General features: G+C 41.4%; 3 protein-coding genes across 40 annotated transcripts in view; 2 read left to right on the top strand and 1 right to left on the bottom strand.

Moving 5' to 3' along the window:
* Positions 1 to 1,496: 1,496 nt before the first annotated feature.
* On the top strand, positions 1,497 to 5,860 carry LOC135487895 (uncharacterized). 2 transcript variants are annotated; one of them, XM_064772086.1, is made up of 2 exons: positions 1,497 to 1,582; positions 4,178 to 5,860. In XM_064772086.1, the coding sequence occupies exon 2, from the start codon at positions 4,219 to 4,221 to the stop codon at positions 5,557 to 5,559; it is 1,341 nt and encodes a 446-aa protein (XP_064628156.1). In that variant the 5' UTR covers positions 1,497 to 1,582; positions 4,178 to 4,218; the 3' UTR covers positions 5,560 to 5,860. The 2 variants fall into 2 exon arrangements, with proteins under 2 accessions (XP_064628156.1, XP_064628157.1); XM_064772087.1 differs by lacking the exon at positions 1,497 to 1,582 and adding an exon at positions 3,465 to 3,485.
* Positions 5,861 to 8,047: 2,187 nt separating this feature from the next.
* LOC135488089 (homeotic protein spalt-major-like) lies at positions 8,048 to 12,443 on the bottom strand. Of its 9 annotated transcripts, XM_064772522.1 has the most exons (6): positions 12,342 to 12,435; positions 11,155 to 11,977; positions 10,438 to 11,037; positions 9,715 to 9,735; positions 9,237 to 9,475; positions 8,732 to 8,804 (listed from the first exon to the last, which is right to left on the bottom strand). In XM_064772522.1, exons 2-5 carry the CDS (start codon positions 11,860 to 11,862, stop codon positions 9,266 to 9,268), a joined length of 1,539 nt encoding a protein of 512 aa, XP_064628592.1. In that variant the 5' UTR covers positions 11,863 to 11,977; positions 12,342 to 12,435; the 3' UTR covers positions 8,732 to 8,804; positions 9,237 to 9,265. The 9 variants fall into 9 exon arrangements, with proteins under 9 accessions (XP_064628595.1, XP_064628592.1, XP_064628596.1 ...); XM_064772526.1 differs by having other exon boundaries at positions 8,781 to 9,475; positions 10,438 to 10,635; positions 12,342 to 12,443; XM_064772518.1 differs by having other exon boundaries at positions 8,781 to 9,475.
* Positions 12,438 to 15,912, top strand: part of LOC135488086 (zinc finger and SCAN domain-containing protein 10-like) — a 32,988-nt gene continuing 29,513 nt past the window's right edge. For all 29 annotated transcript variants that reach the window (XR_010446917.1, XR_010446918.1, XR_010446920.1 and 26 more), the window contains exons 1-3: positions 12,438 to 12,558; positions 13,027 to 13,762; positions 14,021 to 14,623. Coding sequence is in view for 24 of the 29 variants with exons in the window: in XM_064772500.1 (XP_064628570.1) it covers positions 13,055 to 13,762; positions 14,021 to 14,623 (1,311 nt within the window). In the remaining 5 variants the exon portion in view is untranslated. The remainder of the gene's footprint in view (positions 12,559 to 13,026; positions 13,763 to 14,020; positions 14,624 to 15,912) is intronic.

The following is a 15,912-nucleotide window of genomic DNA, read 5'->3' as shown; positions in this document are numbered from 1 at the left end:
ATACGCCACCGGCTCTTCTCTTGGCATGCAGTCTTATCGATTTCTTTGCCAAACAAACCCGATGTATACCCTCCACATCAGTTTAACTATGAGTGTTTTCGATCAACCGTGATCAATGGTGTCAACCTCGAACTAGGATAACAATTTTGTATGATCGGTTAAGTAAATGCATTTTACTGAGCACCCTCAGACGAGGTCAAGATGTCTGGTCATGCGATGTCGTTGTCCTGACCCTGATAGTTTCCAAATTGATTATCCATCATTGAGATTCTGTCGTGGTCAAATCGTTTTGTGCAGAAATGTAAACAGAGGGAGGTCACCTTGCTTGGGGCAGGAGCGGAACCATAGGGGGGGGGGGGGGGGTGCGGGGGTGCAGGGGGTGCAGGGGGTGCGTAACCTCCCCTTCCCACGCGAATACCCCCTCCCACGACGTCCAAAACAACTCGAATTGTTAGTTCCAGCCTCAGCCGAAATCCACCCCATTTTTTTGATGCGGCCTCTGACAGTTTATGGAGTCATTGCGGACGTCTAGTGTTTTATAACAACAATGTTTACCTTCTTCCAAGGTTATTTCCTTAGCAGGGAGAAATTTACTGCGACTCGCGCGAGGCAAATAGCTGGCGTCCGTTTGGAAATTGTTTTATTTGCCAAATCAATAATAAAGCCACGAGATCAGTATAGAAGGGCGTGGTATAGACTTGACATACCACTTTAGGATGAAGTGCGACTGAATACTGTTTGCGGATTCCAGGTTCCAGGCAATCATATGGCAATAAAACTGCCTGACGGGCAGCGCAGCAACACGCTGTCTGTGAAGGAGCGGTACTACACCACAGCAGCAGCGCATAAGTATGACGTTTCCCCGTATTAATTTTACGTATGTCTTGTTGAAAAATATGTAAGCTGTGTGAGCATGCGATAATGAAAAATCATTATAGTTATAAGCCGAAAAAGGGAGTCCGTGTGATCAAACGGCATACACTGCATCGTATGTGACGCAAACGCATAAAAATACAACGACATCACGATTTGTGTGTGACGTCAGTTGCAGTTTTGAGCCCTGGTTTTTAGCTTATTGCTTCGTTCTTTATCGCCTTTACAAGTATAAAAATCAGTATGAAAATTCACCACATCCACTCAGTAATACTTTATCCTGTATCGTCAATATTTTATTATCAAAATTTATACCTCTCACGTAACTATCTACCGATTCGCGTCAATACGAATGAACCATAATCAAATAATGTCAATCCTATAATGAGTCTATTGTCTATGGGCCTATCTATGATAAAGAAAATACTGTGAATATCAATTGTGATTAGTGTCATCGCGTTCAATCCATATCGAATACATGTTTTTTCTACATGCACATGTACGATCTGACCACTCGTCAATAGTGGTGACATGGAAATCACAACACCTTATTAGTCCGTTACTATGGAAACCGAGACCGTCTATTTCTGCAGTCTCCATGTAAGGACGGGTGGGCTGCGCACGCTGTGAGAGAACGCCGCCGTGTTACTTTAGTGGTTGACGCTGCTGGAGGAAACTGTATCTGGCTTGATTTAGCCGTCCGTCACAGGTACGTTGTCTCTTTGTCTTTTGCATGATGTGATATTTCTTATATATTTCCATAATAAGAAGGGGGTCAAGACAAAACTGTCGCATTTTGGCTCACCGGAAAGGAAAGTAGTAGAAGGTGTATGACTTACATTTTACAGCCCACAAAATCAGACTTTGGTGAATGCTTAGTACATATGGCGGGAAAAGAACACTTTAAAGCTTCCGCAACAGAGTTTCTTCATCGCATAGTTCTAACTCGCGCTTGTGAAAGAGAATTATGTCTGCAGTAGTCGGTGTCCCGTGTTTTATGAAGGTTGGTCTCGGTTTCGAATAGAGAGAACATCTTTAACATCTGGAATGGTAAGCCGCGTTGATAAGTTTCTTGCATCGAGCATTTTGATGACGCGACTGCATCGGTGAATCTCAGTGTTGCATAAAAGACCCCAATCAGGGATTAATGTTCGTTTCTCCGGCCCTGCACTTTGTATAACTGTAGAACTTGAGACTTGGCCCGCCAACAGCGCTCGCAGTGCCGGAAAAATCTTGTTTTTGGACCAATAAACCTGATAAACAGGACGAAATCGACTGTGATGCGTGGCGTCATTCGTGACGTCAGACAGGTCACATACGGACAACATTTCCTTTCACACCGTCACAAGCCAGTTACAAGCCCTGCGTCAGGTCTCATTGTGGAGGGGTTTATTTATTCATTTGCGCCCCTCACCGTAGTTTCTAAAATCATTGATTTCTCGGTCCTTACAGTATGTCAGTGTTGATTCAGCAGTTGTTTTGGCAAAGACATGTTTTTTTGGAGTTTCTGAAACCTAGAGCGCTACTCAATAGGCGGCTAACAAGAAACTACGCATTTATACTGTTGTTGCCTACGTATGTGTACACTGAACTTGGAATGTGCGTCGGCCCCGTGTTGAAATGCCGTCCAGTGCCAGCTGGTGCGTTTTTCGCTGATTTGTGCAAAATTCAACATATCTCAAAAGTTCAATGGTTGACCCTCGATTTTTTTGATTTTCGTGTAGCGTAAGCAACTGTCTTTCATGGGAGAATGGTCTCTGTAAGAATTATTCAGGAAGAAATGTATAATATTTGGGGGTTTTCGTGATTGTCCGGCTCAATTGGCAATATTGCCATTTGGGATGGTGAACAGAGCTAGGAGCAAATGCGACGCTCATGATTTATTTAAGGAAATAAAATGCCCGATTTAACATCCTGCAGAATCAGGGGAATCGGGCGTTTCCAGTGATATACGACACAAATGGGTTGTCCTCATGCATTCACTTTGGAAACGCATTTTAAAATAGATGTTACGTCCTGTTAATGGGGCACGTCATCATCACGTACATTTGGGGAAAACTCCCTAACGAGACCTGACGTTGCAAGCAGCCGTCAGTAATGATCACGTGCGTATACTGTGTTCTCGTATATCCGGTTCATATCTAATGAGCTTTTAATAGAACTGCGCGACGTGTATTTGAACCGGATCGACTGGGACGTAGTATACGCGCTATTGTTCAGATTGGGGTCACAGCTCGTTTAGCCTCATCGTCTTAGACTCCTTGTGCAGTCAACTTCGTCATCATAGTCTTCTCATCAATAGAGCGACCGGACAAGGCCGGTCCTCTGCATTCGGAGTGTTTTTCGTCTTGGCTTAGCACACTTGTTATGTCAAATGTCAAAGGTGGCAATCAAGTGAATCAGTTTACGATGTGTTGTGCTGCGTCTGCATCTCATACCTGCAATTGTCATTGATCCAGAAAAAACAAATTGTTCACGTGGTTGCAGAAACTATTTGCGTTAGTGTTTACCTAAACCTGCGGAACATTATCTGACAAAATCTAGGACTATTTTAATACTTTTGATACAACCATTTCAAAATCGTCATATAATCTTACAGGGCGCCTTTTGTGGTATGTATCAATCTTCCCCGTCACCTCATCCACCACATAGATTGAACAATATTAATCAATATCGGAGAACATGTACCTGTGATGACAAGAAACGTGTTCCCTAATTGATCCAAACTAACTGGAACCTTTCTAATAATTTGTTCTGTAATGAGAGACCATAGAAACAGCTCATTATCATCTTCGTTTGCACGAGTATCTTTGTAACCCTTCCGAACTGCTAATCAATGGCATGTATCCAAGAACGCGGTGAGCGGACTTCCGCCGTCTTTATATATATGGAGCATGCGTCTGCATGGAATCCACCATGGCCGCAATTTCATGATGTCAGCCAATGCGTAATTTCTTTTTTTCTTTCCGTTGTTTGTCAGTCAATTATCCCCTAATGGCATTCACATACTCCTCCCCTAAAGATGTGAGGCTGTGGTTTCTAGTGAGAGAAGATTATGCCAAGTTGGTTTCAAAGGTCCAAGTGTTCTCTGGGATGCATTGCTACGCCATTAATGGATGCTTAAGGCTCGTGACTTTGTTAAGCCTGGACTGTCAGTTTCTATGTTTTCTCCATGATGCAAGGATCACAGTAACCCCAACCAACCATTATTGCAGATGGGTGTGACTTCCATGATCCACATTCTCCACCTAAATATCGTAAAATCGTTGATGAGTTTATTTGAAATTCTATGATCTATTTTCAGCATACCTGGTAATTCCGTCCACCTGATGATGACGACCGGTGATGACGTGCGATGTGCCCTCACTTGACCACAACATGAGTGATGCCAATCGAAGGCCAAGGCTATATCGAAAGGACAATTTCGCCAAGGGTTTAGACTTGCTCGATACCACGATGACAAAACCAACGAGACGACGACAAAGTGACGATGATGACGGTCAGGAGCGGCCATTATTCACAGATTTGCCGAAAACAAAACCTGAGTTAGAGATTGGTGCACTAAGCGAAGACGGCATGACGCCGCGCGACATCGTAACCCCGCCAATCTTGATTGAGGACACTTCTATCAAAGCAGGGCCAAGACGGGGATCGCTATCAGGATTTCTACACCGAAAAATGGCGGGATTACAACAGAAATTTTTCTCGGGCAATGAGCCATCACGATTGAATCCAAAATCTAAATATCTACTGGGGTCCTGTCCAAATCTTGTGATGGGGATCCAGACCCTTAAACCGAAAGCTCGAAACTGCAGGTCGTCTGATGGGCGTGTTATAAAGACTGCACCGTCACCGGAAGGATCTAATGAGAATATTGGATCTCAGGAGAAACTTGTAGGACTGACCTCTTTGACTGTACCCGATGTTTTTGTCACATCTAAAACACATTCAAGGAATATCACAAGTGAAGACATCCGTGTGCAGAGCTCTAGTTCACCAGATTTAGGAGGCAGAGACCCGAAACGACAAGCTGAACTCAAACAACAGCAGTTTCAAAAAAACAAATCGCAAAGTTTGTCTGTAGTCATTTTCGAATGTTTGGAATCGGACAGTAAAGGATATTTCAAAGACGCCAATATATCGGAAATTTTGGATTTTCTGTATATGGGGAATATAGAATCGGTTTACAATGAGCATTTACTGTGCAGGCTTGGTGTAGATCGTGTGGTTGACCTCAGCAACAAACGTCCGGATGAGGTTCCGTCCAAGAAGAAGTCCATCTGTCCGTGCACGTGTCCGTCCAAACATGTCCATTCAAGAGCAAAACTGTGTATAAGCGTGGAAGACATTGAAGAAGAGGGAATAGATATTTATTTTCGCGAAATAAACGTTTTTTTGGAGGGAGCCCGTAAAATGAACAAAAAAGTTCTCGTAGCTAGTTATTTGGGCAAATCGCGTTGTGCGGTTGTGACTATACAGTACCTGATGGCGTTCCATGGGATGCACCTTAGACGCGCATATAACTGGGTGAAAACCAGGAGGGATTGTATTCAGATAAATCCTGGATTTCAAACCATCCTTGAACAGTTGGAGGAGCAGTTTTACCCGGGAACGATGAAGTCCATGCAGTTTAAAGACCTTGTAGGCAATGAATTGGCAAGGAGAACCGCTTGGACGGAGACTTGATTTAATTGAGATTTCGCGTGATTCGCGTGCCTTTCCCGTAAAAATGTCAACTTTTGCCCGATGTTACATTTGATGACACCACTGCGGCCCACTGCATCAGCTAGGATTCTTGCTGAAGTCTCGTTAAAGGAACAACTTGGGGGTGGGATTTACCTATTAACCATGCGCCGCCACTTGTATTATCACACTATAGGCCTAATGATTTTTCGCCAGAGTTACGGGGCAGTTTTGGACATGGCTTGTGAATTTTGCAGTATGTTTGTTCTTTTTCTGGTTCATCATTAAACTAGTTTTTTCTGAACGTGTTTGATGCTTTTCGAATTTTGTTTCAGCTCTTGTTCTCTTTGGAGCAGTCACGGCCTAGTTGTAAAGCATTTTTTAATGAAAACGAACATATCATCTCATGCCCAGCTTGTCCCTTTAAAGGGAGTCTAAAACCATGAAAGTAGGGTGCATCCACCTGGACCTGCGACGACACTTAGCCGAAAAACCCACAGGAGAAGCATTATGCTCCAAATTATACCTTGGTTTCAACATTCCCACCTACAGTGATTCCCTATATTCTCCCTTTAAGGATGCCTGAGCCTCATTAGAGCGTACAAGTTGATTACACTAGCTGAGTGCCTCCCTTACCATTATTGTGCATTACAACACTTATCCGAGGAAGACATCTCCTATACACCAACCGTTTCCATGGTTATTGTAAATACTCTAATGGGCATCGGTTAATTGGACTTGCGCATGCAGAGATGGATTTTCTGATATTTGAATAGTGAGCCAGTGGTGGCCAGTGAGGTGGAAAGAGCGCCGCTCTCCTTTTTAGCTCATCTCTGGGGTGCTTATACGATACCGTGGCGTCTGTCGTCGTCCGTTAGCGGAGCACGTTTCGTCACCGCTAGGGCTAGATGGCTAAATCTTGGTGTGATATATCTATGTACTCTCTACAACATCCTTGATTTTCAGTCAAATCCATCGACCACTGATATCGATATTTCGCTTTAGCATCAATCAGATTATGTATTTATCATTTCGTTCCAAAATTTTCAGCATCTTAATGTCGCTCGTGTTTGCCCTGAAAATCTATCCAAAAATGACACAAAATGATATGTTGATATAATTGATATCTAGACATGTCAGAACCAATAAAACACTGCCAATGTAGTTGTTGATGTCGTACAGATGCTGCATGCAAAAATCAGCTCAAAATTCCAACCGCTTCATGGTTTTTCAAACATTTGGTAAATTTTTGCAAAAATCTGCCATGAAACTCAAAAAGAGGCCTTGGATCCAGGGCCTACATGACCCTCCATGATCATGAATGAATAGGAGTGAAAAGCCTGTAAGACCTGGGTACGAGGTATTTTCAAAGTGGTCTGCATCCGCAAACTGTGCGTGATATAACGCTGAAAATGCGGGATATTGATGATAGATATATAATCTGATAGATGTTAAAGCGAAATTTTTATATCAATGCTGGTCTGGCAGTAATTCTTCAAAATATCACGAAAACGATATTCCCTCTCAATCAACTCGACTCTGATGTTTTCACCCCAAATCTTGGTTCAGTACTCAGACTGACATTGTCTTCCATGTCATCAAGAAAATTTTCAAAAATTGTTCATATTTTGAGAACATGTCCAAGTTATCATTTCGTGATATTTCAGAATAAATGGTTAATTAGCCTTGATATCGATATTTCGCTTTAGCATCAATCAGTTTATGTATCAATCATTACGTTCCAAAATTTTCAGCATCTTAGCGTCGCTCGTGTTTGCCCTGAAAATCCATCCAAAAATGATATATTGTTATAATTGATATCTTGACATCACAGAACCAATAAAACACTGCCAATATATTTAATGGAATCAAAACTCGTGAAACTAGCCAGAAACTGTTCTGCCCATATCCACTGCAAATGACATGCATTACATTACCCGAGGTGAGTACATGGTCCCTGGACCATTTCATTTTTAAACCCAACCAAGTGAAATGATACCGCGTATATAAACAAATCCGGTGTAACAGTTTTATGACCCCTGCAAAAAGTGTCACGTTTAACATACGGTTCTACAGAGACCCAGGACCTTTAATAGAGATTGAAAACATTGCGACAGTACTCTGCCGTGTTAGTCTCTGCTTTTTAAGGTGGTGTTTTGTATGTGTCTCTGTCAATATAGGATACTTCTCATTCCCACACTCTGAGCTCTAGCTACATGTTTTGGGAAGGCATATGTCTTGTATGACTCCCTGTAGAGACCATGTCACAACCAATCTGACGACAGTAGCTGCTACAATGTCCAAGATCTGAAAAGTAGCTACCAGCCAACTTTACTCGTCCAGGACACTGTCACAACCAAGCTGATGACAGTAGCTGTTACAATTCTGAGTTTACGCCACAACCAGCTCAGAGACAGGTGATTCCTCCATCATTAGTTGCAAGTGCTGCCAACTAGAACTTGTCAATGGTATCTATCTATTGGTCTTCACACTCACTTGGTTGTCCTGCACATTTAACAAGGATATCAAAATATGAATAGAAGCAAACATCATGTAGGACTTCATTACAGATATATTTATTCAAAATTTCAGATACAGCTGATCTTTTTGTATGTGTCTCTGTCAATATAGGGTGCTATATGACTTGGGAAGGCATATGTCTTGTATGACTCCCTGTAGAGACCATGTCACAACCAAGCTGATGACAGTAGCTGTTACAATTCTGATTTTATGTCACAACCAGCTCAGAGACAGGTGATTGCTCCATCATTAGTTGCAAGTGCTGCCAACTAGAACTTGTCAATGGTACCAATCTTTTGGTCTTCACAATCACTTGGTTGTCCTGCACATTTATCAAGGATATCAAAATATGAATAGAAGCAAACATCATGTAGGACTTCATAGCCACACATCCTTTGGACATCACAAGCAAACTGCAATGATTGATAGATACCAGAATCACATGATAAACTGACAAGATCCATGATAAGACTCACCTCTCTCTTCAGAGAGATTCTACAGTACAAAATCAGTATATTTTAGATTTAGACATCACCATGTGCCAGAAAATGCCGTTTCAGATGGTGTTTATGCCCGAACGACTTTCCACAAACACTGCATTCAAACGGCCGCTCCTTTGTGTGTGTTCTCATATGAATCTTCAGAAGTGATGGAGCTGCGAAAATCTTTCCACAAATGTCGCATTTTATGATGTTATAGCCACACATCCTTTGAACAACAGTAGTGAACTGCAATGAGATACATCAGAATCATAAGATAAAACTGACAAGTAATTCCAGGGACAAACCGTGATCTATGAGGCTGAAACAAGAACGCAATTGTGTTCTTAAACTCAATCATGCAGTCACATATCAAAATGACTAACAGACACCACAAGTACATTGCACTTCACAGCCCCATAGGATGCACTCTAACACTTTTACAGACACCCACAATACAAGAACAAAAGGGCAAAATTGGTCTTCAGAACTCCTCAAGGTTGTTGTGTATGGCAACAGCAACCTTGTGTTACATGACTGTACCATATGTATTGACATGACTGTCCCAAATGTATTGACATGACTCTACCATATGCATTGACATGACTGTACCATATGCATTGACATGACTGTAACATATGCATTGACATGACTGTACCAAATGTATTGACATGACTGTACCAAATGTTTCTTTCTGCTTCAAAAGTTTTTCAAGTCTTTCTGTGAGTGGCCATATGGTTCTTGAGATGGTGTTTTAGTCGGAATACACATTGGCAGATACTGCACTGAAATGGTCGTTCGTCCGAGTGGATTCTCATGTGATACTTTTTTTTAGAAGGTGCACTGAATCTTTTTCCACAAATCTCGCAGAACAGAGCATCAATGTGTGTATTTCGCATCCTAATAAACTCAAGCAGCAACTGCAAAATAAGAAACACCCCATCAGTTTCTGTTAAGGCTTTGCATGAGTTGCCAGATGTGCTTTGAGATGGTGTTTGAGATGGAACGCGTTGTTGCAGATGACACATTTAAATGGCCGTTCACCGGTGTGGCTTCTCATATGGGCCTTCATCTTATATGGCGTATAATAATGTTTCCCACAGATCCGGCAGCGTAGCGCTTTATAACTAAAAGGTACTCCTTGCGTGTTTTCAAGCACCTTTGGTAATTTAGACAGGAACTGCAAAATAAGAAATGCCAGTATCAGTACTTTGTGAGTTAAAAATCATACTGCCGTGCTGGAGAATTACGACGTTCCAGAGAAACGTCAGGCAGGAGACTTTGGAAAAGTTGGTAGGAACTAACTTTTTTTCATTTCATAGGTTAATTATTGATGAAAGTTGTTGGTACATGTACATTCATGGCGCAGAGCATAGCAACAATGTGCACATTTAGCATGGTCATCATTTCAGTATAGTCATGCGCTCCCTAACTTTGCTCGAAAGAACTAACTTCATGAATGCACTTTTTGTCTCGCTGACAGATGAGTTGAGTATCTTGCACACTGTCACAATGTCACGAAATCCTGTTCTTTGAACATCACGACATCTTAACATAGATGTAGATCCAATATGGCATTCAGTAATGGGCAATGGGTGTCCACAGCAAGAACATTCTCACAAATGCCTGATTGTTCTTCCATTGATTCCAAGTCAGTTGGACAATTTCCATCACTGCTTCTGCCAGACATTCCTTGATGATCCATTCATGCTGTTAACTCCATTTCACTGCACAGCTTCCATACTGACGTCTTCTTTCCACTAAATTTACCTTACTTCTACCTCCATTTTGCAGGTTTGAACGATAGGGGCAATCGTTACAAACATTTTTGTGATACATTGGGTAAGAAATAGGATAAATATGATTCAGAACAGATACCCACCTTTCCATCTCCTCCCAATCCTCCAGGTGACACTGACATTCCTGCAGCCGGGATCGGCCCAGATATCGGCACAGGGGGGCCCTGATTACTGTCACTTGCCCCTGAACTAGGCGTGCCTGGCATCATACCTAGGTCACGCTGCGTGTCCATCATCATAGCACCAGCAGCAGGATCGATTCCACTTTTATTTTCCTCATCCTGTGAAACAGTCAAGGGAAAGAACGTATCACTTGCACTGCTCATAGGACTGTAATTAACATGAGTAAGAGAGTCGGACATTCCCATTGAATCTGGTGACACGTCGGAAGACTTTTGCATCGGTGAGGTCAAGGTCAACGACGGCGAGACTCGAGAAATCTTTCGTTTTTTTGGATGGTTCAAGGACGTTGCTGCAGGGGAAATGCGTTGACTAGGAAGATCTGAAAACCTATCAGATATGATGTAGTCTTGTTGTGAAAGTCTATGATGAGACAGATACTGGTCCTCAGCCATTGAAATGATATTCGAGAGTCTGGAGTCTTCTTGTTCTATGGAAAGATCTAAAGTCGGAGGGGAGTCAGGAATCTCTATTACTGCTTTGGAGGTGGCACCAGATGATTTCTGAAAGAATACAACACATATACCAGTAGTAGAATACAAATGTAGCAATTAGTTCGAATGATAGACTACATTCGTACCAAGACAAGAATATTAATTAGCAATGAAACCGATTCTTACAAGGAGTGCTTTACTCTTTCTCAGATCCATTTTTGTAAGTTCATGGTAGTTCCGTTCCAACTCGAGAGTTTGCCTTTCATTATCCAGCTGTTCTTTCAGCTCTGCATTCTCCTTCATCAACTGATTTTGTAACTTTTTCAATAAATTGTCTTTTATTGAAATCTGCTCTTGTTGTATTGTCAATTCTGATTTCAATCGTTCTAAATCAGCACGATAACGCACAACCTCCGTCTGCTTTCCTAAAAGTTCACTCCTCGACTTGTCTAACATTTCCATATTACAGTTCAAATCAGATCGCACACTTTGTAACATTTGTTCTTTTACAGTCAGCTCTGACTGTGTTCTATTCAGCAGTCTTTGACTGGTTTGAATCTCCTCCTGTAACTTGGTGATCTCCTCATTCCCAGCATCCACCACTGGTTTCATTTCGTCCAAATGCCATTTCCGCATATTGATTTCTTTTTCCGCCATTTCAACAGAATTTTCCTTCACCACAAGTTCTGCTTGGTACCTGGTGATAAAACTAAACAAGTCCGACCAAGCTTTGGTCAATACAGCTCCTTTGCTTTGTAGTTCTGTCTGCATATTTTGAAACGGATGTTCCGTTTGCATATTCATGATTGGTCGCTCTGCTTGCGCCTGTTGCATAATCAGTGATGGGCTGGGGCTTCCATCATCATCACTCAGTTGGGTCTCTGGCAACGACATTGCTCCGTCTTTAATTGTATTCCTAGCGGGCTCCTATTAACCACATGTGCTGTCACTGACTGCGAAGCGAGGGGTCCGAGGAGGTGATGAGGTGAAGCACTTCAAGTTCAAAACTCTGAAAAGACAAACATATATGATTTTGAGTCAAACTCAAGATTCTAGTGACCAGAAGAGCACTTGTGTTCTCTAGACTCTGCAAAAGTAATTGATCCCATTACTAAACCAGATTGCCGATTTCTAACAAAACATCCATTTTTTTGGGAAACCCTGTTTAACACATGGAGACCGCCTACTGTACCCATACAAATATCTCTACCAAAGATGTACGTTAAGAGCGTGAGAAAACTATTTTCGGACACGTTTCCTTTTAGTGCCTCTTAATGTTTGCTACGCCTTTCTTTTCCAAAATGGAAAGTTGTTTGTGTCGCCTAATACCAACTGAGTGTTTTGAAAAGAATCAATGTATTTGTATATCATACAAAGTGAAATAAAATGACAAAAATACAGAATGCCGAAATTATCTCCGCCCTGAGACAGTGGCGCCGCGGTTGGTGACACCATTAACTACGCAAATTTGAAAAATTACTGTTTCGCCCACTTTTCTCTGAATAAAACATATGATGCTGATCAAGTTACTCAATCCAACTGGCCGAAATTAATAGAATCGTATTCCTAACATACGTATCATTATTTTTGGTGGGTATTTGATGTCAGATTTTGCCTCTAGAATCGCGATCGAAGGGTTTGTAGTGGAGGATGAGTAACCACCACTGCATCCATGCATGTGTTTCCTTTGTCTGCATTTGTGCGTGTATCTGTTCATGTACATTGTAGTATACCCATCCAGTGCATTTGTTGTATGTGCAGATAGCTTCAGGGCTTTTATATGCTGCTTTGAAAAAACATTAATGGTGAATGTTCACGAGCGAACAGTAACTTCCACCGACTGGTGTGTAAGTGACTAAGTCAGTATGGACATTTATTAGAAATGCATGCCATCGTTGATGCCGTAAACATTTCCGCACACTCAGAAACACGTCAGAAGGCAAAAGCCAACTTCGGACAATAGCAAAGCAGTGAAAAAAAGAAATAGAAAGGGGTTTGTTAACAGTCACGAGCATTCATCATCATTTAAGTTACAAACTGTCTATTCTGTATTTACAGATACCTCCATATTCAATGAATTGATAGTATGAAGGACGGAGCCATGTCGCTGCAAGACAACCAACACACTGACGACGAGGGCAGCCCTAGCCCAGGGCAGGCCATGCAAGCTGAGCAACCATTCCAAGAGATGCAAACGGAACATCCATTTCAAAATATGCAGACAGAATTACAAAGCAAAGGAGCTGTGTTGACCAAAGCTTGGTCGGACTTGTTTAGTTTTATCACCAGGTACCAAGCAGAACTTGTGGTGAAGGAAAATTCTGTTGAAATCGCAGGAAAAGAAATCAATATGCGGAAACGTCAGTTGGACGAAATGAAACCAGTGGTGGATGCTGGGAATGAGGAGATCACCAAGTTACAGGAGGAGATTAAAGCCAATCAAAGACTGCTGAATAGAACACAATCAGAGCTGACTGTAAAAGAACAAATGTTACAAAGTGTGCGATCTGATTTGAACTGTAATATGGACATGTTAGACAAGTCGAGGAGTGAACTTTTAGGAAAGCAGACAGAGGTTGTGCGTTATCGTGCTGATTTAGAACGATTGAAATCAGAATTAACAATAAAACAAGAGCAGATTTCAATAAAAGACCATCTATTGAAAAAGTTACAAAATCAGTTGATGAAGGAGAATGCGGAATTGAAAGAACAGTTAGAGTTAAAAGAGAGGACACTGGAGATGGAAAGACGAGCTCATGAGTTCACTAAGAGAAGTCTTAGGCAAAGTAAATCAGTAAGTATTAGGAAGTTATATTCAGACCTGAGACCTACCTGTATCTTTGAATGTTTAGGACAGAGGATATTAGACTCCTATGTAGGTTTGACAAGGTGTGATTTGAAATTAGATATTCAAAATGTCTCCGTCTTTGAAGGAAACGAAATTTTGTATGTTGTTATGATTCAAGAAAAAGGAAAAAACCTTGTGTTCAATTTGTTCATTGCTAAGAAAATAGAATTTTTATAAATCCTTTTATCCATATTCTTCTTGCAGAAATCGTCCAATGTGGCTGCCCAACCTGTGATAGAGATTCCAGACTCCCCTCCAACTTTAGATCTCTCCGTGGAACAAGCAGACTTTGGTCTTTCCAACATCATTTCCATGGCCGAGTCTCAATCAAAATCAGCACAACCAATGGAACAGGATGTGGGTTCGTCACAATTCAGGCTGTCACATCCAAACCAGGACAATGCTATATCTCGCATCTCTGCCATGACCACCGATACTTTCTCCGATCTCTCTCACCGCATGTTGTCACAGGGTAATACTTCCATGTCAGCTACGCCAACAAAAGAACAATGGTCTTCGGTGTCGCCCTCTATAACGTCGCCCATGCAATCTCTCTCTCATGACAATTTTAATCCAGTGAGCAGCGCAAGTGATACATTCTTCCCATTAAGTGTCTCACAAGACGATGAGGACAATAAAAGCGGAATTGACACTTCTGCTGGTGCTATGATGATGGACTCGCAGCGTGACTCAGGTATGATGCCAGGCACGCCTAGTTCAGGGGCAAGTGACAGTAATCAGGGCCCCCCTGTGCCGATATCGGGGCCTATCCCGAGTACGGGAATGTCACCTGGAGGAGATGGAAAGGTAGGGATAAGTTGTGAATTATTCTCTAATTTAGTTAGGTATCTGCTACCTTGTATCGCACTGCAATTTGTCAGGATGCAAAACATTAAAAAAATACACCACAAAGTCATATTTAAATGCCTGTTTAAATCCTTTACCGAATACTAGTGATTCTTATAGCCTCATCCATTTTTTGGCAGCATTTCCCTCTGTGAAAAAATCTGGCTTGAATAATATTTACTTGGTACAGAACCAAACACAAAATACTTGTGTGCAGTATTCTTTTCATATGAAAATATCGAATGCTCGATAACGTTTTCTCTAGCAATTTCAGCCAACGGTCGACCAAGCTGAAGGCATCCCTAGCTAGTTGTGGTCTGATACAAGGTTGCTGATGCACAGGGTATGATATGGTTTGTCAACAGGTATTCAAGAAATCATCAGAGGTTGTGCAATTCGCTTCATCTTCAAAAGAAAATTCCAATGCTGGATTGTTTTTTGTTTGTTGGAAGCTGCGTCTGCCCTCAGCTTTTAAGTTATTGGGGCAGATTGAAATAAGCTGTTTTGCAAGAGGCACTGTTATGATAATTAGTGTATGCAAATACAAAGGTGTGGAAGGAAAAAAAGAGAGTTGACAAGATACATGTAATTGCAAGATTTCATGGATACCTGTTTTGTTGATTACATTTGTTCACACATTACCAATGTACTGATAACTGTATTTGAAATTAATCAATTGAATTCGTGTGAGGTATTGCCTTTGGGTGACTAGTTCAAGGAATAATATTTATTACTTATGATGTATGAGAGGGAACTTATCACTATCTACACATATAGTAATGAAAAAACTGAAGAAAGGGGCACGTTGATCATTTAGAAAGAGCTTCAATTTATGAAACTTTTCAAATGCTTCATAATGTCCATTTTGAAATGATTTCTATTTTGAATAATGTCTACTTTGAAATGAAGTATGTTTGTAATGTGTGACTTTTGAGTCTTCTCATTCTTTGCAGCTGGTTAGGCAAGTGTTGATAAAGGAGATGATCATTAGAATAGATTCTGATGAGTAAATGTTGGATTGTATCGCAGTCTACAGTCATCATTTTGCCACTTTTACAATAACAGGTGTAATGGTCAGTTTCCATTGCTGAGCCAGTAACTCAAATCAACATGAATCAAACACCTGTGAAAGCTGTGCTGGGCCGTTTCGCTGTAAATGTTAGTGAAAACTAAGCTTAACACAGTGCGTTTAAGAAAGTCTTCTGGGTCCAATTGCCCAAGTCCATGCAGGATCCTCTCCTCGGACGACA

The sequence above is a fragment of the Lineus longissimus genome, chromosome 5 (genome assembly GCF_910592395.1).
Source record: "Lineus longissimus chromosome 5, tnLinLong1.2, whole genome shotgun sequence".
Taxonomy (NCBI): Eukaryota; Metazoa; Nemertea; class Pilidiophora; order Heteronemertea; family Lineidae; genus Lineus; species Lineus longissimus.
Note: the sequence above shows the minus strand (reverse complement) of the source record. Positions and strands in the feature narration are given on the sequence as shown.